Here is a 27,655-nt window from a genome sequence, read left to right as displayed (position 1 = left end):
CCTCTAGCTGCTTCTGAACAGTCTGCTCTAAACTGTAGAGAAATATCCTTCTGAATTGCATTCCAGTGGACCTTTGGGAAGGCCAAGCATTTTTTGGCAGATGCAGTTTGGTTAGTTAGAAGTTTTTTGGGACAAGGCATGCTTAATTCAAATCATACAGTGACACCCTTCTGGTTATCTCTCCAAAGGCTCCAGCTTCCCTGGCTGGATCCCTCACATAATGAGGTGGGAAGGCGGGCAGAAATACCTTCAATACTGCTTCACAGTCAAGGTCACACTGATACTCACGGTAAAGGATTCCTTTTCCATAGCATGACCCTGCTTTCCTCTGCTTCGTGGACTCTCTGTCGAGCATCACCCCCATTGTCCCCAACGGCTGGTTGTATTTTGAAACAATCCATTTTCTCATCCCAAGTCCCCACAAGGGCAAAATGAACTTTTCCTGATGGATCTGTCACTTCCCCTGTCACCTGCAAGGGTGGAGAGCAGGGCTTTGGAGCAGAGTATTAGGTCCTAGTGTGACAAACATGATGGAGTCATCCCAGTTATTTTGTCATATTATTGTCTGAAATAACTGAGCCATGGCTTAGGGATTTCGTCATTACTTAGTGTGGTAGAGAGATTTCTAATGCAGTCATCTGCCTAGTGGTCAGAATTATATTTTGGAGAAATCAGAGAAACTCACAAATAGATTTAAATCCCCAGCTACTGTTCATTCTCTCACACAAACTCACAGCATAATTTCTCTGTGGCATTAACACAAAATTCTCCCTTAAACTCTCCCAAGGCCCAAATTGTCCACTCTTCCTGCAATTGTTTTATCAGTCCCTCTTTGTGTTTCTATCTTGAGTCTCTCATTGCTCTTGATTTTTACTTCCTTATTTGAATGAGAAGAAATTGGTTCCACAATAATATAGTCCCCTGTCCTGCTTTTTCCTTCATCTCTACTTTTTTTGAATCACCATGTTTAGGACACACACACACACACCAGCCCCAAAGGACTAGGCTCTCTAAGTAAAAAAAAATTTGAATTCCACCTTCCCTTACCTTTCTTGCTACGTCCCGAGAGAAGTAGCTATAAGGAACAAATTTAAGATTACACTTGTCTCCTGTCTTGTGATTTATAATGTCAATTTCACCAGACTGTAAAATGAAAAGAACCATGGATTAGTTTAATGAAGACTGGATGACTTGAATATCTGCCAAACCCTTTACCTCCTAATTCTTTATTCTATCTTTTGTGGTAATGGGGATTAAACCCAGAGCCTCAACAGGCTAAACAAGTTGTCTACCGCTGAGCTGCATCCCTAGCCATAACTAATACATCAATTAATATTTTTGCACTGCCAGGGATCAAACCCAGGGCCTCATGCCAGCTAGGAAAGTGCTCTAGCACTGAGCCACAACCCCAGCTCTCTTTATTCTTCAGTCTTACATTCTAGCACTTCTTTGCTTAAGATTCAGGTATAAACCAACTGTGGTGATGTTATAGAATCCCTCTGTAACCTTGGTATTACAGACTGGGATCAAGACCAAGTGACCATTTGTTTTGTTTTGTGTGTTACATGTTAGGTGTCATGATGTAGCCATTGGCACATATGCTGAAATTCACATAAAACTTTATCTTTCCACACCAATCCCTCACTGGTACCCTCCACAAGCTCTTCAGCTGACATCAAAGTGCTCTACTTTGTTTTAAGGTTATATATATGCAGGCCTTTCTACATTTTATTTCATTTTTCCCTCCTTTCTATCTTTTTGAGTGAGTCATCTTAATTCCCACATGTACAGTGAAGCCCAGCCCCAAAAGTTTTTTTTCAGTACTAGGGATTGAACCTAGGGGTACTTAACCATGAAGCCACATCCTGTTTTATTATTTTTTTTTGAGACAGGTGTTGTTAAGGTGCTTAAAGCCTCACTAAGTTGCTGAGGCTGGCTTTGAACTTGTAATCCTCCTGCCTCAGTCTCCCAAGTCACTGGGATTACAGGTGTGTACCACCACACCCAGCAAGTGAAGCCCTTCTTGACTGCTCAGAAGATGGTATTTCTCCTTTTCTGAACTTACTGCAACCACTGTCCTAAGAGCAAACTAACAATTAATAGATATTACCTTAGTACACCTCTTGTACTAGTGTTTTGTTTTTGTTTTTGTTTGTTTTCTTTGCAGTGATGGAGATTAGACCCAGGGGTATTCTACCACTGAGTACATCACCTGCACCTTCTTATTTTTTATTTTGAGACAGGGGCTCACTAATTTGCCAAGGTTAGCCTCAAACTTGCGATCCTCCTGCCTCAGCCTCCTGAGTAGCTGGGATTGCAGGCCACCCCAGAACCTGGCTTGTACTAATGTTATTTTGTTCCAGATTTTTCAACCTACCCTTTGCCACCTACCTTCAATAATGCAATAACTCCTGGAGGAACATCTCATCTGACTTTGTAACCCCAATACCTAGCATACTGCTTGGCAATAAATATTTCATAAATAAAAGAAAGGACTAAAAGTGTTTATTGTTTTTATTACTTTCTTGTATCCTTCATAGTGCCCAACACAGTCCTACTCATCACTGATAAGTGTTATAATTTAGTTATTTATAAATAATAATTTGCGATATAGAAACTTGGGGAGATAGAAATAAGTTACTGCCTGAGAGAAATTCCTTAGGGGAAACTGATAAACTAGCATCAACATTCTGGGGCCAGCTGTCATGTCCAAAATACTGCACGGTGGTATGTGCCTGTAATCCCAGCCACTCAGAAGGTTGAGGCAGGAGGAGATCATGTTTAAGGCCAGTCTCAGCAACTTAGCAAGGAACTAAGCCAACTTAGAAAGACCCTGTCTCAAAAAAAAAAAAAAAAAAGGGGGTGGGGGGCTGAAGATGTGGTGCTGTGATTAAGCACCCCTGGATTCAATCCCTGGTACCAGGGGGAAAACACCAACAACAAAAACTAAATACTGCAGAGATAAACCTAAAGAGATGTTCTTTGAAACTCCAGAAGTACTCTGAGTACTCTGGGTACCTTTGCTCACCTGATCTATCCACAACTTGCCCACAATAATGTTGTGTACTGTTGTAGTAACTTTTTTCCAAGTGTAGTGATGCCCAGTTGCATGGAAAATACAGTGGATGGTACCTATAAGAAGAGAAGTATATAAATCAAGCCAAATATTAGAAAAACAGCACCAGGCAAACTAGAAATGATAATAGATTGATGTCTATCAATATAGCTTACTTTGAAAAAGAGAACAATAAATCAAAAAAGGACTTGTGACCTTCTTAAATGTTAGAGGCATTGATTGAAATAAACTTTTTCACTTGATGTTTAAATTACGAATAAAATATGACTAAGTGATGACAAACACAGAACAAATATATCTTAGTTAGGGAGCTATGTTTTGCAGTACCAACTATAAAATTTATAGGAACAAGTCAAATATGCCCTAATGTGGAAAAAGAAAAAAGGATTCCATTGTGGGAAGATTGCATTGGTTGTCAGTATCAAGGGCCGGGTCCTGATGTTAGGCTAGCTGTGCAACATTGTTTAAAAAAACCATTTATCTAAGGGCCTGAATAGTAAAAATGGAGTAGATAGAGCAGGGCTCTGGAATTAGAACTGAATTCAATCCTGGCTCTACTACTCATTAGATGTGTGATCCTGTGTTGTACAGTGAAGAATTCGTTTGATCTTTGTCCATTGTTCCTGGGAAGGAACCTTTAAACCCCTGTAACTTCTTAAAGGATGGGAGTGAACGCGATAGTTGATGCTAATGAGCTGATTCATGCTGGTCCCCACACAGCTAACGCTAATGAGATAACTCCAATGAGGGCAAGCCAGGCCAGGAAGATCAACCATGTGATTAGGGAGTTAGGGCCTTAAGTCATCCGTTATCAACCCAACCTCCTGACCTCCCTCTCTAACCACTAATGAAAACAACATGTTAATTGTGGTTCAGGCAAGTCCTTTTTTTGCACGAAAGATTCAAGTAGCCTTGGTAGTTGGCCAGTGAGGATGACAGCAGCATCAGGAGAATGATAACAGCAGAGCCCTGCTGACAGCCCTTGTCCTTGCTATACTCTCCTCATGCAGTACTTCATTTAGCCTTCACCATATTTGCTCCACTTATATATATTCAAAATCTCTTGATCATCCCCTCACTCTATGAGGCCACTATTATCCTGATACCAAAGTCAGACAAAGACATCACAAGAAAAGAAAAACAATATTCATTATGAAAAATGATGTAAAAATCCTCAACAAAATACTAGGAAACCAAATTTAGTCGCATATTAAAATGATTACATGCCATGACCAAGGGGAATTTATTCCTGGAATCCAAAGATGGTTGAACACATGACAACCAATCAATATAATTGCATCACATTAACAGAATGAAAGGAAAAAAACCCTATGTGGTCATCTCAATTGATAGAGAAAAAGCATTTGAGAAACTTCCAAGACTTACTATAATTAAAAACACTTCAAAAGGGGCTGGGGTTGTGGCTCAGTGGTAGAGCCCTTGCCTAGCACATGTGAGGCACCGGGTTCAATCCTCAGCACCACATAAAAATAAATAAATAAAATATGTCCATCTACAACTAAAAAATATTTTTAAAAAAACACACTAAAAAAACTAGAAAGGAAAGAAAAGTACCTTAATATAACAAAAGCCAAATATGAAAACACCATAGAAAACACCATACTCAATGGACAAACACTGAAAGATTTTCCTTTGATTAGGAACAAAGCAAAGGTATCTGCTTTCACTACTTCTATTCAACACAATAGTAGTTCGAGCCAAAGCACTTACGCACGAAAAAGAACTAAAAGGCAAACTGGAGAGACAGGTAAATTACCTCCTTTAACAAATGATATGAAGTCATACATAGAAACAGTTAAAGATTCCACAAACACACACAAAAAGAAACAATTTGAAATAATAAATAATTTAGCAAAGGAGAAGGTTACACAGTAAACACATGCAAATCAATTGCATTTCTATATACTAACAATGAACAATATCAAAAGGCTATTAAGGACACATTTATAATAGCATCAAAAAGGTAAAATACGTTGAATTAATCAATAAAGTAAAAACTATAAAACACTGCTCGAAGAAATTAAAGACAAATTGAAGTACATTCCATGTTCATAGATTGGAAGACTTAATATTGTAAAGATGTCAATACTACCCAAAGTAATCTACAGATTCAATGCAATCCCTATCAAAATTAAATCTATTTATATCTGTCTATGTACCTCCCTATCTGTCTATCTCTCTATCTATACTTTGTGTGTGGGAGGGTGTGTGTGTCCTGGGGATTGAATTCAGCAGCACTTTATCACTGGTTACAACCCCAGCCCTTTTCATTTTTTATCTTGAGATAGGGTCTTGCTAAATTGCCACAGCTGATCTAGAACCTACCGTCCTCCTGCCTCAGTTTCCTAAGTTACTGGGACAGGCATGCACTACCATGCCTGGCTCTAAAAATACATCCTAAACTTCATATGGAATCTCAAGGGATCCTGAGTAGCTAAACTAATCTTAAGAAGAAAAAAAAAAAAAAGCTGGAAAACTCACACTTTCTGTCTTTGAACTTATTGCAAAGCTATGGTAAACAAAACTGTGTGGCACTGGCATAAAGACAGACAGACAAACCTGTGGAACAGAATTAACAAGAGCCCAGAAATAAACCCTTGCATATATGCTCCAGTGATTCTGACCGGGATACCAAGATCATTCAAAGGGGGAAAGGATAACATTTTCAACAAACAGTCCTGGGAAAATCTAAGTAGCCAGCATGCCAAAAAATGAAGCTGCATTTTTTCTTAATAATAATAATAAAAATAAATATATATATGTGTGTGTGTGTGTATTGTATAACTCAAAATGGATCAAAAGCCTAAGTGTAAGACCTCAAACTACAAAACACAGAAAAAAAACAGGGCAAATGCTTCATTACAGTGGTCAGGCAATGATTTCTTGAATATGACACCAAAGGCAGAAGCAACGACAAGACACATGGACAAAAATGAACTCGCTAAATTCTTTTCTTTAAATGTTGTGCATCAGAAGACATCAACGGAATAAAAAGATAGTCCACAGTATGGGAGAAAATATATTTACAAATCATATTTCTGATACAGAACTTGTATTCAGAACACAGAGAACTCCTAAAACTCAACAAAAAAATTAATGACTCAATTTTAAAAATGGGCAAAGAAAACAATTTTTTAAAAAAATTTAGTTGTAAATGGACACCATGCCTTTATTTTATTTATTTATTTTTATGTAGTGCTGAGGATTGAACCCCGTGCCTCACACATGCTAGGCAAGTGCTCTACCACAGAGTCACAACCCCAGCCCACAATTTTTTAAAAAATGGGCAGCAAAAGACTTAAATAGACATTTGTCCAAAGACACACAAATGGTTAGTCAGCACATGAAAAGGTACTCAACATCACTGTTAAACCAAACCAAAGGGGGATACCACCTTACACCCATTAGAATGACTACTATGAAATAAATAAATAAGTGGTGGCAAGGTATGGAATAATTAGGATCATGGTATACTGTTGATGGGAATTTAAAATGGTATTGCCACTAAGGAAAACAACATGGTGTTTCCTCAGAAAATTAGAAATAGAACTGACATTTGACCCAACAATTCTATTTTCAAGTATGTAACCAAAAGAATTGAAAGCAGGATCTCAAAGTGATATTTGTGTACCTATGTTCATAGCAGCATTATTTATAATAACCAAAACCCAAGTGTCTATCAACAGATGCAAGGATAAGCAAAATGTGGTCTATATATGCAATGGAATATTATTCAGTTTTAAAAAGGAAAGAAATTCTGGCATTTACTATATCACAGATGTATCCTAAAGATATTACGCTAATCAGTCACATAAAGACAAATACTGTCTAATTCCATTTTTATGAGATACTCAGAACAGTCAAAATCACAGAAACAAAGTAAAATAGGAATTTCCAGGGTCTAGTGGGAGAGGAGAATGGGTAGTTACTGTCTAATGTATATACAGTCTTAGTTTTACAAAATGAAGAGTCCTGGAGTTGAATGGTACTGATGGATAGACAACATTATGAATATGTTTCATAACACTCAACTGTAAAGTTAAAATAGTTAAGATACCAAATTTTATTTAATGTGTATTAGACTGCAAGAAAAAAATTGAGGAGAGGTGAGGGGAGGTGGGGACTAGAGAGATCACAAGGCAGTGGGATGAAATATTCAAAATGCTGAAAAGGAATTAATTTTGTATCTAGTAAAACCATCCCACATAAACAAAGGGGGAACTTAAGACATTCCCACATTAACAAAACCTGCAAGAGTTCATATCTAGCAGATCTGTCTTACAAGAAATACTAAAGGAGTCCCTTAGGCTAAAATGAAAGCACACTAACTTAAATCCACATTAAGAAATAAAAGACCAGTTAAGGTAACTACAGTTAAACTACATAAAAGACAGTGTAAGGGTAGTTTTTACTTGCAACTGTTTTTTAATTTCTCCTATGTGATTTAAAGACATAAAGAAACATAGAACTATTATAAATCTATGTTGACGAAATTACAATGTATAAAAATATAATTTGTATGAAAATAAAAGCACAAAGTTAGGGAAAGGTAATGGATCTCTATAGGTACAAAGATTTTGTGTACTCTTCTAACAGTGTATATTAGGATGCTTAATCCCAGGACAGGTCTTTTTTTTTTGGTGGGGGAAGGGATGAGGGGTGGGGTGCTGGGGATTAAACTCAAGGCGCTCTACCACTGAGCTACATCCCTAACACTTAAAATTTTATTTCAGGACAAAGTATCATTAAGTTTCCAAGGTTGTCCAAGAACTTCTGATCCTCCTTCCTTAGCCTCCTGAGCAGCTGGGATTATAGATATGCGCCACCAGGCCTGACCTGATCTTTTTGATCTTGACACAAAATTAACTTGTAATCCAGTAAGATTTTTTAAAAATAAAGTTTCACCTTACTTGGAATTTAGTGATTACCCAATTCATCAGGTAGAGAAAGAGAAGGGGTGGAAGAAAAGAAGGAAGGTGAGAGGCTAGCCAAGAAACCTGAACTTACAATCATAAGGGTCCTGATTTTCAGAGAGAACTGGACTGCTAGAGTAATCAGGTAGACAGCACAGTTAAGAGAGAGAATTTTTTTAAAAAGTCATGCTAGAATATATGTTATAAAATGGTGCTAAAGATTCATTCAGTAACTTAAGAAGACAAAGAATTTATGACAGGCTGGTTCCTTAAAGAGTCTCTGGCCTCTTCACTCATTTGATAGCTGAGAAGATAAATGACCTGATAAAAGCTAGTTAATGGCCAGATGCGGTGGCGCATGCCTGTAATTCCAGTGACCTGGGAGGCTGAAGCAGAGGGATCTCAAGTTCAAAGCCAGCCTCAGCAATTTAGCAAGGCCCTAAGCAACTCAGTGAGACCCTATCTCTAAATAAAAATACAGAAAAGGGCTGGGGATGTGGCTCAGTGGTTGAGTGCCCTCGGTTCAATCCCCAGTAATCCCCCACCACCAAAAGAAAACTAGTTAGTGAAATTTGGCATCTGAATTGAGATGAGATTCTGTCTGTTGTTTTCTGAATCAGTGACCTTCTTCGTCATGCCAGAAAAACTTTCATTCCTAAAGCATCAATTCTTATAAAGATAGTGGCCTTACCAAGGGGCATAATGGAGAGGTATTTGCCTCGAAACTTGCTGGTGATTTTGATTTCCTGACGCAGTGTCCAGCCATTTTTGGACTCGGCATGATGTGCTGCAGCGGGGGGATGATGACTCACCTTGAAGAGATGAGGTTCAAATTAGCAAGGCAGAAAGAATGAGGAAAAGATACGGCCTAGTGTTGGTGATAAACACCCAAAATTCATCCCACAGCAGTAAGTGAATACCAGGCCATCAGTGTTGAATTCTAAAGGAAAAGAAGGGTAGGATGACAGAGACTGACATTTCTACAAACAGCACCCAGGGGGTCAAAGAATCATCCATTTCTTCAGAAAGGAAATGTGTCAAGGTGCTGAGGCTCCTTACCTGCTCACAGAGGGATCGGTACCCATTCTCCTCTAGTCGGTCCAGCTCGAAGGTCTCCCCAAGGAGTGGGTTGAATGGCTTGCTGGTACGGAAGACAGTAGTGGAGTAGGAGGACACGGTAAAAGCTGCAACATAACAGAGCTGTTCTAGAGAGTTCTCACATTTTGCGGCTCGGTCTAACAGCTCATGGTATTCCAGATCTTCAGTAAGGCGCTGAAGCATGGATAAGGGCTCATTAAAGTTCACCTGTAAGGAAAAAAACAGATATAAAATCTTGTCCAGACATTTACAAGAGAGTTTAAATTCTTTGCAGGGGGAGAAACAAATGCTGAGATGTTGAGGTGATAAGGCAAATCAATGGAAAGAGAAAAGACTCAACCGGCAGGCAACTCATTTTCCTTGGCATCTGCTTGTGTCAGAGTGGCAGAAATCACATTTTCATGTATTTCAAGAGTAAGCTTTGTGAGATGGAAACCATGCCTCTTCTGTCCAGTACTACCTACCTAAGAGCCATCAGTACCTGGCCCATAGGAGGTCTTTAAAATGTAAGTATTGAATGAATAAACTTTAAAATATACTAAGTTGTAGCACAAATATACCAGAGAGGAAGTCGGGAATTTAAAGTTCTTGGGGGGAAAAAAAGAAAAGGTATTAAATTACAGGCACTTCCTGACTACTGAAAAGATCACATTACAAAAGGTAGCTTCTACCCTCAACTAGACAATTGCTAAGTCTCACATCAGTTCTGCATCAGGCCAGAACTACTGACTTCTTCTGAGGCTAGACAGCTGTATCTCTGGATGTAAAGTGCTGACGATGGGGGCTGAGAGTTGTGTATGCTCTTACCTTTCAAGTTATTTAGAGCCAGCTTAGGGCAAGCATGCGTGCGTGTGTGTGTGTGTGTGTGTGTGTGTGTGTGTGTGTGTAGGCAGGCTTCTGTTAGGGGAGAAGACATTCATTCATTCATTTACTCATTCCACAAATACTAACTGAGCCCTCATATGTGCCAGACTCCATACTTGGTATAGAAAATGAACAAGAAACACTGTTGACATTCTCCTCCCCACAACCAGTTAGTTTATAAATTAACTGTTCAGAATTTTAAGTTATTTTACTAATTCGAAATTTTCTATAAAAAGAAGTGAGGTTCCCAAGCTAGTCCATCAAGTTTATTAAATCAACAATGTAGCTCTAAGAGCTTGAATATTACTAGCCTAAGTCCAGACAATAGAAAAAGAAAGAAAAAAATGTTTCTTTCTACTTAATGGTTCTGGCCTTAAGCATCATTTCAGTTAAAATAAACAACAAAAACAAAAACAAAAAATATTTTCTTTCTTTACATCCCACCTCTTTCTGCATTTTCGTCCAAGTTGTAGCCACCAACCTCTGAGCTACACAATATCCTAACATTTACTATTCCCCTCAATTGTGCAATTCATCTTATTTCACTATAAAAACTACTTTTAACAAAGAATAAAGGGAAAAATTACTTGAAACACTATCGTTCAAAGATAACCGCTATTAACATTGCTACATTTTTTTCTATGCATTTATACATTTTAAAAAATAATACCCTGGAGTCTGAATTTTCTCTGAAAAATATAGGTTTCTCTGTGAACATTTTCCAGGGAACAGAGAGTCATAGAACCAACTCTGAAATACTCATCCCTTGGGAAGTAGAATCAATCAAAACAGTATGCTATACTAAAAAACCACCTTCTCTACACTGAGAGACAAGTTGTACAAGACACGCACGCTGATAAAGACAGACTGATAAAGACCTAATTCTCAGGAATCTTTCAGAAAGATTCCATAGTTTAAAAACCATGCCAAAAAAATCTCAGTGGCAATATTTCAGGCAACGTGAAGCAACATTTCCATACATTCAGGAGAAAACAGTGTACTCCACTGGTGGCTACTAGACATAGCCACTGTTCCTGGGACTAGAATCAGCACATGCTAAGTCTATAACTGCTTTCCACCCACATATGACCCTGCCTTCCTACAACTGTTCCAGGAACCACCATTTCTCTAAAAGTGTTAAGCTTTTTATAACGATCATTTTATCACTCTGAGGCCAAATAGGAAAACTAACGAATCTGAGTATTTGAAACGAAGGGAAGCAGGGAGTTGATTATATAGCCAACAGGGCAGCTGCAAAAGACAATCCCAAGATGAGCAACGTCAGGAAGTCATAAGGGAGGAACAAAAAAAGCAGTGTATTACTATAGCCGGAAGCCGAGGGGAACTGGCAGTGGCTACAACCTTGATAGAGCTCAGGAGATCTGTCCAGATGCTGCCAGAAAACTGCCCAAGAGGAAAGAAATACCCTTCCTCCCAGCTCCCATCTCCTGCAGCCTTGCTCTGGCAGAGTTCAGCCAGACTCCGGCAGACACGGAAGCCTGAAAAACAGCCTCGTGAGGTCAGCTTTCCTGTGACCCAGTATAGGGCAGGGGAAGGGTGAGGACCTGATCTGCAGGCCAACAGGTGCAGAACTGCACATTCCTAATGGCAATGTCAATAAGGAACTAAGGGTAAGGAGAGCAGAGAGGTCACCTAGACCAGAACTGTTTCTAAGCAGAACTGCGCTTCTCAGACCACTGTCTTTCCAGCCTACCTGCCCACTACTTCTAGACACCAATGCTCCAGGCAAGTGCGCTTTCTCTTAGGTCCCCAACACACCCATTATCTTAGTTTTTCCAATGTGCCTGCTTACTCATAGTCTTTTCTTTTCTTAGGTCAATTTTTTTCTTTTTCTTCTTCTTTTCCCCCCAGTGCTAGGAATCAAACCCAGGGCTTCACTCTACCTCTGAGTTATATCCCCAACTGTAGTTGATACCTATATTTTTAAATCATACAGATTTACAAATAAACAAACTATTTGCTTTTCAAGATCTGTTGATTAAGTAATTGAACATTTGTTGAATGATCTATACATGCCAGGCACTGGACTAAGCATCAAGGATATGGAGTTTAATGAGACATAGTTTCTCTCCATAGGAACATAGTGTATGAAGAGGCAGAAATCATACGCTGGTCTCTATACCCCAAGAGGTAGAGAGAATGCTTTCTGTATTTCTGTCTGACAAGTACCTGGCCCTCTGCTTCCCAAGTCTTCATTTCCAGCCTTTTCTCTAGCTAGCTGAGGTCATATAACTAAATTCTGGCCACAGAGATTTAAGAGATTAATGGATTATGCAATTCCCAGGAAACAACCCTTAAAAGGCAGAGCCTGGCCACCTTTTTCCATCTTCCAGTTGACTGGAATGTGATCCTGATGGCTCAAGCTGGAGAGGTCACTTATATGAACCTAAGAACCAAAACCACAGGCAACAGAGAAACAGGACAGAAAGGAGTCTGGTCCCAACATCATGGAGTACGATACCAGCCCTGGACCATCTACTTCTGAACTTTAACACAAGAATGAGTGAGGTCAATATTTGTTTAAGACAGGAGTTGCCAGCTTTTTCTGTAAAAAGTTAGATAGTAAATATTTAGGCTTTCAAAGACGTGTGATCTCTGTCACAACTACTCAATGCTGCTGTTGCAGCATGAAAGCACACACAGATAAGACATAAACGAATATCTCTGTGTTCTAGTAAAACTTTATGGACACAAACACCATGAACAATTAGTCTCCTTTTGATTTTTTTCAACCACTTAAAAATATAAAAGCCATGCTTGGTTTGTGGACAACATAGAAAGCAGCCAGATTTGGCCCACAAACCCCTAGCTTGCTGACCCCTAGTTTAAACCAATGTATTTGGATTTACTCCTTTAAATTGAACTTATATCCAGCTGTTATACCAGGCAAATAGAAGGCACTCAGTAAATGCTTGTTGAATGAATAAGTAAGAGAAACAATGGCCCAGACATGAATGGTAGAATCTGTTGGGGCACAGGAGAGAGAGAGAGATCTCAGCCTGACTGGATGCACTGGAGGTTTACTGAAAGAGAAGACATTATAGCTAAATTCCAAAGGAAAGAGTTTTAGCCACAGCAAAAAAAAAAAAAAAAGAAATACCAAGGGTTGGTGGAAAATTCAAAGTTTCAGCAGAAAGATCAGTGTGTATAAATATGCTCTGAAGAAAAAATGAGATGCCTCTGAGTATCTGAGGTTAACCTGATGACTACACCACCACACACACATGATGACCTTGCCCCTGGGGAAGAAGTACTGAGTCCAATAAAGAACATGGATTGTCCAGAGCAACAAAGATCTAGGATTTTCAAGTGAGGAATGACACAACCAAGCTTGCAGTTTTAAAAAAATCACTTTGGCAATCATGGACAGACTGGAAAAAGGAATAACAGGAGGCAGGGAGGTCAGAACAAACCCCATCTTCACCATGGCAATGATTTTCATCGTCCTGGTTGGAATGAATTATTTTTGCTTCTATGCTCCCTAAACCTTTGTGTGTGTGTGTGTGTGTGTGTGTGTGTGTGTGTGTGTAGTATTGCCCATTACACTACATATATATAGATATAGATATAGATATAGATATATGTATAATTTCCCATTACACTATAATAAAAAATATATCATTTTTTTACTAGTTTTTATGTCTCTTTTAAATTATATTCTTCTTAAAAACAGAAATAAGACTGTATTTATTTTTGCATGCCCCCAAGCATAGGAAAGTATTTCTGGTTCTAGGTGATCTGGGAACATACCAGATTCAGAGCCAAAACTAAACCAGCTAATTTAAAGGGACAGTTTATAACTATAAGGATAACAAAGGCTATGCTCAAAACTGCCACAGGAATGGGTGGGACTGTCATATCAGCACTTTTTCCCCTGAGGCTGAGAGGACCTTCTGGCAGCAGTCAGGATGTGCAAGGACCTCACCGGCATGGGGATCTTAGAGAGTTCTTTTCCAATGCAGTTCTTCATGATACTCCATAAATTGAGGCTATAGTTTGGCTTGTATGGTATTCTAGTTCTCTTTTCCTTCTTCGTCTCTTCCAGCTGATGCTTGTACTGAGAACAAAAACAAAGCCATTCAATCACCCACAAAGAACAGAAAATCTGCTATTTCTAACCTTCCCTTCCCCCATGCTTAAAAAAAAAAAAAAAATCAGGATTTTTTTTTTTTGTCTCTCTTAGTACTTCACAAACAAATCCTTGGGAATCATACCCCAAGTCCTTCACCTTTGATACCTTCCACATAAGAGTTACCTGTTCATCAAGGCTAATGTCACTGCTGGCTCCACTGATGTTGCTGCCAGTACGTCTGCATGAATGGGAACATAGGAGAATTAGAACAAAGATCAGAGATAGCGTTTGGGCCTCAACATTTCTTTACAAAGCAGAATGTCAAGTATGCTGTACAAACTTACTGAAGGCTAATCAAAGGATGTAAATAGATATGAATGTAAATACCTCTGGAGAGCTCATCACATAAAAAGCTGACAGTTTTCCACTTACTTAAGGAAAAGAGCCCAGATTTTAGTAAGCATCGACAACTACAACATTACCAAACAAAGTTTCTAACCTTTTGATGATCAGATATGTTCATTTTCTTCAACGGTGAAGGATAACTTACTTGTGGCCCAAATTTTCAGGCATGGTGATGATCTCTGGTGCATCAAAAAATTCATTCTCATCATCTTCATCACTCATGTCTCCTTTCCCAGAGCAACACTGATCTACGAGGAGAAAGGCCTCCTTTGTTTTCTCTGATTATATTGATCAAATGCCTGGTACCGCAGGTTCTTCTCAGTACCAACCACAAATGTAGCAACAAATGGTAGAAAGCAGTGGAAAAACCAGAAGAAATGAATAGCTCCAATGCCACTTCAAATGAGTCATTAATTGTGGAGAATTTGGAGCTCTTCTATCAACTGCAGAAAACCGCCTGGCTCAAACCAGAACAGGCTACGTAAGTGTCTCACCTTTACCAGAACCTGCGCTGCCAGGAGTGTTCGCAGGCAGCACTGTGGCTCCCCGGAAGGCCCTCTCCAGGTGGTTGTGCTGCTTTGCCAGCTGCTCAAGGGTTTCTTCCAGTCGGATACGCTGGTCTCTTTCATACTGCAGTGACTTCTGCCACTTTTTACTGTGGGTCTGGGCTAACATGAGGAAGTCTCTGCAGGCCTGTGTGGAGAAAGCATCAATTGTGCCACCTCGACTAGTCAGATTCCCCTCCGGCTTCAGTAGGCCCATTAAGAAACCTCATTCTGGGAACTTCAGCAGGCAAATGAGAATGAAAGACTTTCCCTGTTATTCCCCAGTATCAGGGACAGCTAGCTCCATGCTGCAATCAAGGTCAAACTCAGAAGAGAGTGAGAATGGTTGTCATGTTTTTCTTACATTTTCCTGGTCATGAGGACTCAACAAATGCCAAGTGAGCAGTAAACCTAGACAAAGTACTTGTGGCAATATCACAGAGAGCAGGTATGTGAACTATACCAAAAGAGATCCATGGACTGAACAAGAAGAGAAATACACAGAATAACTTTTTTTTTCTTTTCTTTTTGGCAGTTCTAGGAACTGAACCCAGGGTTGCTTAACCACTGAGTCACATCCCCTGCCTTTTAATTTTTTATTTTGAGACAGGGTCTTGATAAGTTGCCGAGGCTGACCTCAAACTTGCAATCCTCCTGCCTCAGTCTCCTGAGTTGCTGGAATTACAGGCATGTACCACCATGCCCAGCCCAGTTCAATAAATTCTTCACTGAACTCAAGTAACCTAAAGCTGAGGAAGTTAAACACTGAGAACAGAGAATCTGCACTGAATTAGACTAAATACAGGGCAACACATTTTGCTTTTATTTTAGTCACTGAGAGAAACAATTGACCTTAAATATTAGAAACCTACTTGAGGAATCAAAGAAGGATTCTAAAAAAAATCCCAAAACCAAATATTCTCATATCAGTCTCTCCACTAGCTCACCCACTATGAATGAGACCAAATACTAACTACTGGTTATGAATATAAGGCAGCCTTCACAGGTGGAGATGGCCTCCACCTGCCTTGTCTCCTCCTCTCTGGTAGATGTACTATACTCCACAACACAGCCACGCTGAGCTGCTCATCATTTCTTGGACAGAATTTCAGGTCTGCCTACCTTAGCATATGCTATCCACTCTGCCTAAAATGCCTTTTTTTCTGAGGCTGTGGTTGTGGCTCAGAGCACTTGCCTAGCATGTGTGAGGCACTGGGTTCAATTCTCAGCACACATATAAATAAATAAAATAAAGGTCTATCAACATCTAAAAAATATTTTTAAAATAAATAAATAAAATAAAATGTTCTTGTCCTAGCCCCTTTCTCTAAGAAAGGAGAAATCTTCATTTCTCAAAACCTGGGACAAATGCTAATTCTGTGACACCTTCCCTCCTAGTCTCATAGACAGCCAGTCTCTTTTCTACACTTGCTTGGCACTTTGCACTTTGCACATACTTGTACTTCACACATGCACAGCAGTATCGTGACTGATTTTCTCTCTCCAGAAGATCAGGAGTAACTTAAAGACACATTTTACAGCTTATTCATATATAGATCTTCAGCTCATAACTTAGCTGTTTTGTACACAGTGGGAGTGTATAGAGTCTGCTTAATAATTCAATGAAAGAATAAAGATACATAAATGAAGGAAGCAAAGTGAGTTTAAGAGTCAGAAAAGGGACTGGGGTTGTGGCTCAGTGGTAGAGTACTCGCCTAGCACGTGCGAGACACTGGGTTCGATCTTCAGCACCAAATAAAAACAAATAAATAAAGGTATTTAAAAAAAGGATCAGAGAAACTAAAAGTAAATAGAATATCTACTCCCATGGTTTCAACTACTGCCTATAGGCCAATGGCTACTAAGTCAGTGAAACCAAACTCCACACTCACTGAGTTTTAGACCAGAATATCCAAATGCCTATTCAATGGCTCAAAGTAACCAGAATCAGTGGATCCCAAATGGAACTCACCACACTCCCTTTGATGTTCCCTATCCAAGAACAATTCTAGAGCCCTCCCAGCTGTCCAAGCCAGGAACCTAAAGAAAAGCTTTTTTCGTTTTGCTTCCATATCTAATTATCAAGTATTGATTTTTCTTCATTATTTTTGGAGTCTGTACACTTCTTTCTACTGTCCATACCAGAAGCAGTACATAGTATACTTCTGGAGTTGGGCTCTTGGGTCTCAAATCACAGCTCCATCCTACTATATGGCTCTGAAGTTTTGGGCAAGTTATTTATCTGTGCCTCATCTTCTTTATCTTAAACCAAGAATACAAATAGTAACTACCTCAAAGAGTTGTTCCTTTACATGTAAAGCATTTAGATTTAGAACCACACAGGGCTCACAGTAAACATTCAAAAAGGTGCTAGCCTTTACTTATGCCTACATCAAAACTCCTCCAATCCTCTTCTTACCTAATCCACCAAGCCCACTTAGCAGGATCTGCACCTCCTCTTACCTCCTCCTGCCCTCACCTCCAGCAACTTCCTTGCCCTATCAATACCAGCAGTTCCCAGGCTGCGGAGAAGGAGGGCTCCACACATGCACTATCACTACCCCCATCAACTCTTCTTGGTTCCCTTTTAATAATACCGATCATAATTAAAATCTAGCAGAGACAGTTATATTTCAGGGCTTTGCTGAGCATTTCACATTAATTACATAATAAAGCCTTTCAACAACCCTGTGAAGGGTCTACTAGCATCAAAGCCATTTAAGGATAAAGAATTGAGGTCACAGAGAATGTAGGTTGCCCAGGGTTATACAGAAGGTAGAGGAGGCGGTTGGAACCCAGGTCCCAAGCTCTGTGTCACCTTTCTTCCCGAAAAGACATTCATTGCTTCTTCTGAATTTAGGTGAGGTGCTACCTGGTCTGATTTAAATGCCCCCAATGTGCTATACCACAGCCCTCTAGATATGCTCATTCTATCAAATCATGATCCACTCACTTCTCTGTCCTTTCACTAGACGGTAATCTCTTTGGAACCAGAGACCACATGTGCCCTCAGGGATATCCCCTAGCATAGTGTGTGGAACATAGCAGGTACTCATTTAGCAAGAGGATATACTATCAGTGTCTTCCATTAGATTCACTGTGATGGTAAGAAAGGCAATATCGTAAGCTACAAGAAACTGAATAAAATGTATTCTTTCTTTGATATAACTTGCCCATTTAGAGCTATGATTTATTAGCATGTTAATTTTTAATATGCCTATTACACTTAAGACCTTGCTATTAGCACCCAAAAAGTACAAAGAAAACAACATAGGGAGAAAAGGTGCACTTCAAGCAATAATCAGGCATGAAAGGGGGAAAGGTAATGCACCAAGGGAGAACAGACTAAGAAAACACCTTCCCTCTGATTTCTAAGGGATTGTTCCCTTTAACGCAAACTCTGGACACTTACAACTTGGGGAAGAATTTCCCCAAGGAAAAAAGATGAGTATGTTTTCAAGAGAAAAATCCAAACTAAAGTTCCAGTTTCACGAAGGGGTGCTTTATCTAGCAAAATTTTCATACAGAATAGAAAAAAGAAAAAAATCCTGAAACAAGTGATATGGTTACCTGACGTTGATTAAAAAGTAGCTTTCACTCTCTGGAGACTATTGTCATGACCAGAAAAACAAGTACATAGTCACTAAGAAGTCAACAGTTTGGAAAGAGAGCCAACTACCCATCAGAAACGCAAGCAACAGCTCTTGCTTGCTGAGTGGTCCTAGGAGACAGGTAATCTTCCTGCAGTCCCTAACTGGAAAAAATAACTTGGGTTCTTTGTACCCCAAGGAATCAAAGCACTGTAGAGTCTTCAACACTCCAGAGTATGATGTTAAAATGAACTAACTTGGTGATTACTTTTCACCAAGTAACTAAATTTTCCCTTGGTCACAGAAAAAAGGACTTCATCTTTTAGGAGCCATATGAACTAAACTAGCTCTAAGCAACTGTCTTACTATCATTGCCTAAATAAGAGAAAATCTGGCACTAGTGAGGTAATTTCATCCCATTTAATTAGGGCAGAAAAAAAGCCAGCAAAAATCCTTTCTCACAGAATACTCTTTTCACTCAGTGTTTTTATGAGGAAGGGAACTAAAATAACCTGCTAGGTGAGAATCAGTAACCAGTAGAGGAAAAACAGCATTGTTTAAGCGATGTATTCATTTCATAACTATCAATACATCAGTAAGGCCACTGGTGTTCTGTTTACCTGGAACCTTGAACCCAAGCAGCTAAAATTTCCCACGTACTAACAGCCACCCAAGGCAGGAGTCATAAGGATGCGGAAGTACTACCCCTTCTTTATAAAAGAAAGGTTGTACATTTTGTCCTATCAACAGAATTACCCCTGAAATCAAGGGCTAACCAGTATTATAAGGTCCTCACTAGCAGTTGATCTAGCCCCATTTACCATCCTGTGTGCCAGAATGCATTAGCCAAGTAGGGTTAGGATTCCAACATAAAGCTAAGAATTAGAAAGAACCCATGGAGATCTTTTAGTTTCACAGATGAAATTAGATAAAATTAAACATATAAATAAAAGTACAATCCAGAGAGGTTAAGGGACTCAACTAATATCACCATCAGATGTCCTGTTAGTTGCAAAAGGAAGACTGCAACTCTGGATTCCTAACTAATTCTCAGGCTGAAGCAATGTCCTGACCACTTGAGCAGAGCATGAAAGTCACTCCATCTGGTGCAACGTGTTCTATTTCATGTAAGAAACAATGTAACTTAAAGCCCTTGAGCAGTGAAGCAAGATCTAAGATTCTGTGCTTTACCCATGACAATTTTCTGGCAGTGGGGAAGAATAATGGTTCAAAGAGGGAAAGAATCAAAAAGCAACAGAGACACCATCTACACTCACGTTGATCATGGCATTGGATGTTATCCTAAAGAGTGTGGCTCGCTCATTGACCTGTTTGATCTTTTCATTGCTCTCAGCAGGCAACTTCAGGGACTCCAGCTCACTGAGGGAACGCTGCAGGGCTGTGCCGTGCTTGGCTATCAAGTCATTGCAGGTACTCAGGTCCTCCACTTTGCTGGAGAGGGTCCGAAGGGTATTCTGCAGTTCAGTCTTGTCAGTTTGTGAGACAGACTCTTCATCTCCTGATTCATCTGTAGGGATGCAAAGGTAAGTTATATGACTCCAGAACAAGACTGAGAGTTGGAACCCTAACTACTCTGCCTGCAACCAAACCGACACTCTTCATGCTGTTTTCTATCTGAAGGCTTGCCAATTACCAGATGATTTCTTTACAGTGTGGTCTACAGATCACCTGCACCAGAAACACCTGAGACACTTTTTAAAGGTGCAAAATCTGTCCACATGCCCAGAAACTTTGATTCAGCTAGTGTGAAACAAGGACCAGGAAGCTGCAGTTCTAATAAGGTACCCAAGTATTTCTGATATATATTGAAGTTTGAGAACCACTGACATAGAGAAGGTCATGGAGAAGTAGAAAGGCTCTCAGAATCAGGAATATAGTGCTGAGTATTTAAACTTTAGCTTGAGGTCCCCAATCCAGTCCAAACTAATTATTATTGTAAATTTACCATTATCTGTTGGGTGAGTGATGACATGGGTTGAGAATCCAAGTTGCTCTTTGGGACAAAGTCCATGTTACTAAAAAGTTCCATTAATTTATCTTTTCTGAAGGAGAGCTCAGGAGCCTCATGACGAATTCATTTGACACTAAAACCACCATAAAAGCAATGCAAAGTCTTCTCTGATAATAAGTCAAGGAAAGAAGCTCTGTTATACATCTCACTATCAGTTTTGTACTTAACACTTTGTAACTGCAAAGTGAGTTTCTAGCAGTGTAACTTCTTTTGGAGGAGTTAACATCATCACTAAAATTAAAAGAAATAAGATAAGACTTGCCCTATCTGTTAGACAGAGAAACAGGACCAAGGTCAAAATACAAAAAAAATTAGAAAACAGTGAATTTTCCTTTCACTGCTTAAAAGGTATTAAATGCAGTAGGGGGCAATGACAGACAATAAGATAAATAACAGACAGACAAAACTCTTAGTGAACAAGTTCATTAAACTATCAACATCTCAGTCAGGTGTGGTGGCACATGCCGATAATCCCAGCAGCTTGGGAGGCTAAGGAAGGAGGATCTCGAGTTCAAAGCCAGCCTCAGCAACTTAGCAAGGCCCTAAGCAACTCAATGAGTCCCTGTGTCAAAATAAAATACAAAAAAAAGCCCCCCCCCCCCCCCCGGATGTGGCTCAGTGGTTATGTAACCCTGGGTTCAATTCCCAGTACTAAAAAGAGAAGGAAAAAAAAAAAAAAAAAAAAAAAAGCTATCAACATCTCAGGGGCAAATTCTACTATTTTTCTTAAAGAAAAATCAAAATATAACTAGGTTGTTCCTTGTAGTTTAAAGTAGCAAAATGAAGACTTTTTCAAAAAAACATCATATATGTTTTTTGATGATCTATAAAGATTGTTTCAACTTAACAAATAAGACTTTAGGAGAAAAAAGTAGGGATAGATCCAAATTATGAATTGTAACAATCCTAAAACTGACCTCATAATAAAGTTATTATGTCTCAAAAAATTTAAGATAGTCCATTGGCATTAAAAGCAAATCTTAACTTCTTGGGAGGTTGAGGCAGGAGGACCACAAGTTCAAGGTCACAAGTTCTGTCTCAAAATAAAAAATAAAAATAAAGAACTGGGGGTATAGTTCAGTGGTAAAGTGCCTGTGTTCAATCCCCATTACCAAAAAGGAAAAAAAAAAAAATTAAATGTGCAGGTGGGGCATTGGGGATGTAGCTCAGTGACAGAGCACTTACCTAGAATATTCATGGCCCTGAGTTCAATTCCCAGTACCTCCTGTGCCTCCCGTCCACTACACAGAACAAGAGTATGAGAATTATGTCTCTAGGACAGAGTTTTTCAATCTTGGCCAGATTAATTTTTTTGTTGTGAGAGACTGTTATGTGCATTGTATCCCTAGTCTCTTCTCTCTAGGTGACAGTAGCATCTCCTTCAGTTGTGACAACTAAAAATATCTCCAGAAATTGAGAATCACTCAATACTGTATAATGAAAAGTAGCTTTGGTATCTAAGAGAGGTGATAATCAAAGGACAATAACACAGTGAGGAACAAAAGAGAGACATAAGGAAAGTTCTCCAGGCAAGGTCTTCTTTGCTGCCCACCTGATTCTGCCAGCATCTTCACAGCCTTGGCCTTGGCCAGCTCCAGGGCTGTCACCCAGCGCTGCCGTTCCACTTCTGAGCTAGCCTTCAGATGGTAGGTCTGAGCGCCCCCATTGGAAATGATAAAGTTGCAGGAGTCCTCCACAGTGATGTTGGCTGTGGCAAGGTTAATCGTTCCACGGCAGGTATGTCTCATTTCTGCCTTTGACCTGCAATATGGAGACAAAGACAAGCTAAAGAGAAGGGTAATGGGTGGATTATCCTTTATCACATTTCATTTCTTTACATAACTCTGAGTCCTTGAAAATATGGTAATTTTACTAATCTAGTTATATTTCCCTCAAACAACCCCCCTAAAGTTCAAGACAGTAGAGAATTCCTTTCAGAGTCAATAAAAATTGTTTCTTAATCAGATTTTATTTCTCTACTGTTCCTCTCTCCGTTAGCCTTTTAAAAATAGACATTATTGCGGTATAACTATTTTCAATAGTAATTCAGTAGTTTCAAATGTACATTGAGTTTTGACAAGTGTATTCAACTGTGTAACCACCACAATCAAAATGTAGAACACTTCCCTCACCTCAAAAAATTCCCTCCTGCCCTTCGACAGTCAGGAGTTACTTTCTTCTTAGTAAGTTATAAAGGTTTATACCTCTTGCAACAAAATTTTGTACGACAATCTCACTCACTAAGAATAGTTCTGTTTTAGATATACTAAACCATGCCCTCACTGTAAATCAGCCCCAGTGAGAACTGTCACACCATGCTTAGAATTGTACTGCAGAAGTGTAAAAAGGCATCTTTAAATGTTTCAATGATTAAATGTTGGCTATGGCTCAAATGATATGAAATAAGAATAACTAGCTGTCTAAGAGAGCAAAGAAAGAATTATTAAAGAATCACCAGGCATTTTAATCTTTCTGGAATAAGTTATTTTCTAAGGTCCACAGACTTCTATTGGTAGGAACTCCTAAGCCATCCTATTAATAGCTAGGAAAGATTCAGCAGATCTGCACTGAGGACTGAGTGTAAAAATTTTCCCAATCTCTACTGACTGACAGTTCTATTAATAGACTAACTTTTGAACTTTACAGCACTACTTGGTGACAGCAAGCCACAAAGCACTTCACATAAAATAACAAGCTTCTAGCACAACTGTGTATACAGAGAAAACTGTGCTAATTTCTTCACCATGCTGGTTATGCCCAGGGACCTGCATGTTCAGACTGCAGTTTTTCCCTGTCCAACTGGGAACATAAAGAGGTCAAAGTCCTTTGCCAAATGCCACAGTACAAAGCAGAAACATTTCCTTTTCAGAGAAGCCAAGTGGCCAAACACACCTGGCACATCCAGAATTCCTGCATGCCAGAGACAGCACACGCCCCATCTCCAGAAACGGATTTGGTGTTTGAAAAAGTCTGTTTCCTATGCTTAGGAAGACAGATTTGCTGTCATTTGGTTTGTCACATGAAACTGTTTTTTTCTCCTCCAATGCACAATGAGTTGTATGGGATCGCCAGGGGGTCTCCATGGACCAGGCCATTTTCCATCCCCTGCACCTGCCACACTGTAACGTGAATCCTGTTTTTTCTATTCTTACCTCCCTGCCCCCAAGCTTCAGTTACATTATGAATAATGCAGGCTGAATTACAGATGCACAGCTGACGGGCCGGCTCACCCTTGCTTTCTATTCCAAGGGTGCTACTTGGACCTTCTATCAGATTCCTCCTTATTGGCACTTTTCACTAACCACTTCCCAGGAATCTCTTTCTGCATGGGTAATCTTCACACACTAAAGAAGTTTTTCAAATAGCATAAAGTGTATGGAAACTTAAGAGACACCAAGGAACCCCAGAAGTAAGGCAAGCTTGACCTCAAAGCTCTGGAGTTTGGGTAGATACACCTATGGTTATAAATAACTAGTGAGAAGGTAGAAAGATTCTCAGGGTCCAAGAAAAATTCTTAAGGCACTACAGTATTAGGTGGTATTTTCTGGCTAGAAAGCTCTGCCTGAAAAGGTCAGCTGATATAGTAATTTAATCTCTATGAGCTAACCACAAAAACTAATGGTATAACCTGTCATGATGCTCCTGGGAGAGTGTGGAGTCTACATAAGGTTGTAAGTAATGGCTCAGCTATGTAACTTGGTATGTACGGAAGCACAGGATAAGTAAAAAGCAATGGGTCTAGCCGGCCCAGTGGCACATGACTGTAATCCCAGCAGCTGGAGAGGCTGAGCCAGGAGGATGGAGAGTTCAAAGCCAGCCTCAGCAAAAGTGAGGTGCCAAACAACTCAGTGAGACCTTGTCTCTAAATAAAATGCAAGACAGGACTAGGGATGTGGCTCAGTGGTCAAGTGCCCCTAAGTTCAATCCCCAGTACCCCCACCACACCCCCGCCAAAAAAAAGAGAAAAAAAAAAAAAAAGTGATGATGGGTCTAGGAAAACATGATTTCAGTTAAGAGAAACAATATTTTGGAAAGACCATACACAAGAGATCGCAGCTTTTAGAAGCATGAAAAGCAGGAGCAAGGACAATTTAGCTAAATAATTCTGAAAGGAAGATGGGAGATCAGGAGTACCCTGTTGGGAAGAATAAACTGCCCATAAAGTTGGAAAGAAGTATTTCCCTGCAAGTTTTAGGATAGGGCAGAGCTTTGATAATCTAGATCCTGTTGCTTGGTTGGTTTGTGGGTGGGGATCATTCCAACTGTTAAGGACAGGCCAATCACATGTTTCCCAATAAGTGAATTGGTATGTCTGAGGAAAAGTTTTATTTGTAATCAGGTACCACTTGCTATCATAGGAGAAAAGTTAAAAGTAGTTACAAATACTTAATAAGATAGTGATCAATACTGTTCAAAACTGGTACTGAACAAAGGATCAACTGACTTGAAAAGTGGATAACATAACTTGGATAAAAAAAAAAGACTATACATTAAAGCCCTCAGCTGAAGCACAATTTTTAAATAATAATAGTGATTGATGAATCAAGTCAGGAACGTTGAACATTAGAATGACAATCCACAGTAACAGGAAAACATGAACTTGAGTAGGGGAAAAAGACGGGGTCAAAGTAAAATTTTAGACTAAACTGATATCCTAGATGAGTAGTTAGCAAGGATTATATTAAAATTATGAATACAATAATGCAAATGATATATACATCTATTCACAATTAATGTTTAAGCAGTGAGGATGAGTTATATGACGCATCATCTATAGTTAGGGGGCAGATAAGAATGTGTTCCGGGTAGGCATGGTGGTGTATACCTGCAATATCAGCAACTCAAGAGGTTGAGGCGGGAGGATCTTGAGTTCAAAGTCAGCCTCAGCAACTTAGTGAGGCCCTACACAACTTAGCATGACCCTAAGGACTGTGGCTGTGGCTCAGTGGTTAAGCACCCCTGGTTCAACCCCCAGTACCATAAAAAAAAAAAAAAAAAAAAAGTGAATATGTTCCCACCAGCAACCTCCAGCTCCCACCTTTAATCTCTACTTGAAATTCTCTAAAAGCCAATATAGTGGAGTTGACGGAAAAGAGATTTGTTCACCCTAACTCTCCTGGTAGCAGAATGATTACTATCAAGGAAAAGGAACAAAAGGTGAGTTACTCTTCAACAGCAGTGTTTTGGGTCCTAAACAGGATGGTCTTTAGGAAAAATTTCAATGAGAAATGTCATTTTATTGAGCAAAGTCTCCTTTAAAATATACTTTTTGTATAAAGCATATATAGTAACAATAATCCATAAACTTATTTGCTTTAGATAAGTAATTTATCTCTGTATCTGACTGATTCATGTAACACTAACCTGGGTTTTAGGTTATGTTGGTGTGAACAGAAATAGTTTCAAATCCTGACTCCTCCAAGACCTTGGGAAAATTGCCCATGCCGACTCTCGGTTTCCTCATCAGTAAGATGGGAATATCTTCTAATCCCCACAGTTTTTGTTGGGAGCCAATCAAATACTGTACCTAAAACATCCAGCCACAATGTCCAGCCCTTGGGAAATGTTTGTGTCCTGTCCCTAAATCATCTACCAACACCTTCATGTATAGTAATAGGAGAAGCGCAATAGCATGTTATGTTATGACCAGGTTCTGAGTCACCATAAGTATATATTAACCATTCCAAAATAAACACTGTTGAACAGAAATAACCATACCAAACACATGGATTCTTATTTTAATAAAACATAATCCTAACTAACCAAAAAGATCACAGAAATGTTGGATAAAACAACCATTCCCACGGGAGGGGGTGGGGCAAACAAAAATATGAGCAAAGTAATAAGAGGGCACATCTCCATTCTGGGTTGCCCAGAAGGCGAAAGTACGCATAAGTCTGGGAGAGATAAGAAAGACAAGGGGCAGAACCCTGAGGCCACCTTGTGTGTGGTGTCCTGGTGCCTGAATGTGGGGAGATCAAGGTCGGGTACATCAAGAGCTACGAACAACCTTGAATTTTGGAGACTGGGCATAGATAGCTGAGACTTTGGCTGTTAAGTTTCTTGAGAGCTGTGCTTAGGCTGTGCTCTCCTACGAGTCCCTTAGCGCCTACAACAGTGCCTTGCTTGCAGAATTACTAATCGCACCCATGTGGTGGTGGAAATACAATGGAGGAACAAATGCTCTCCAAACAACTGATGATGGAAAGGCCGGGGATGAAGAGATGGGGCACCAAGGGTGGGTAGCAGGGGGCAGGGGCGGGTATAAGTCCTGGGGCTTTCATTTGCGAGGAAGTGGACTCCTGTCACGGGCTGTCAATCCTCGCGGGTGACAGAAAAGGGCCTGGGGCGACCTTGGCTGCGGCGCCTGCTGGTGAAGGCGCTGGGACTGTGGGCTGCGGTGGGGGAGGCAAGGTGAGTGTCGGCGCCCCGGAAGCAGTTACCTGTAGTAGCTCAAGAGCCCGTTGCTCAGCACGAACCACCGCCGCTGGTAGCCTTTGATATAATTGGTCCATTTGAAGAGCCAGCCCTCTCGAGCCGAGCCCGAACCCCCAGCGCCCGAGCCGCCCGAGCCCCCAGCCGGCGGCGCAGGGGTTGGGCCAGCCGTCGCCACTCCCCCGGCCCCCGGGCCCGGGCCGCCCGCAGCTGCCGTGGCCACCGTCCCTGACGCGACCCCGGAGCCGGGCCCCGCGTCTCCGCGGCCGCCGCCTCCTCCCACCACTGGGGGACCTGCGCCGCCGCCGCCAGGAGCTGCAATGGCTGCCGGGCCCGGCCCCACCACTCCTCGCAGCTCGGTCGCCGCCATGAGCCGCCGCCGCCCCGAGATACAGGACCGGAACCGCCTACGAGAGCCGCCACCGCCGCCGCCGCCCCGAGCGCCCCACACGGCTAGCGCATCAGCCACCGCCGCGCAGCGTCCCCGCCCCGCCAGGCCCGCCGGAGGAAGGAGGGCTCGGTGGCCGGGATGGAGGACGTCGATTGGTGCCGCTGAGTGTCACTTGAGGAAGACCCCGCGGAC

General features: G+C 40.5%; 1 protein-coding gene across 1 annotated transcript in view; it reads right to left on the bottom strand.

The window, feature by feature from the left end:
- Window positions 1–27,655, bottom strand: part of Osbp (oxysterol binding protein) — a 30,690-nt gene extending 3,035 nt beyond the window's left edge. The window contains exons 1-12 of the mRNA XM_047516871.1: window positions 27,081–27,655; window positions 22,190–22,398; window positions 19,883–20,133; window positions 14,965–15,163; window positions 14,616–14,718; window positions 14,249–14,303; window positions 13,919–14,050; window positions 9,070–9,315; window positions 8,702–8,822; window positions 3,029–3,132; window positions 1,048–1,143; window positions 289–470 (exon numbers count right to left, since the gene is read on the bottom strand). Coding sequence (XP_047372827.1) covers window positions 289–470; window positions 1,048–1,143; window positions 3,029–3,132; window positions 8,702–8,822; window positions 9,070–9,315; window positions 13,919–14,050; window positions 14,249–14,303; window positions 14,616–14,718; window positions 14,965–15,163; window positions 19,883–20,133; window positions 22,190–22,398; window positions 27,081–27,442 — 2,060 coding nt within the window. The 5' untranslated portion in view covers window positions 27,443–27,655. The remainder of the gene's footprint in view (window positions 1–288; window positions 471–1,047; window positions 1,144–3,028; window positions 3,133–8,701; window positions 8,823–9,069; window positions 9,316–13,918; window positions 14,051–14,248; window positions 14,304–14,615; window positions 14,719–14,964; window positions 15,164–19,882; window positions 20,134–22,189; window positions 22,399–27,080) is intronic.

Source organism: Sciurus carolinensis, chromosome 11 (assembly GCF_902686445.1).
Source record: "Sciurus carolinensis chromosome 11, mSciCar1.2, whole genome shotgun sequence".
Taxonomy (NCBI): Eukaryota; Metazoa; Chordata; class Mammalia; order Rodentia; family Sciuridae; genus Sciurus; species Sciurus carolinensis.
Note: the sequence above shows the minus strand (reverse complement) of the source record. Positions and strands in the feature narration are given on the sequence as shown.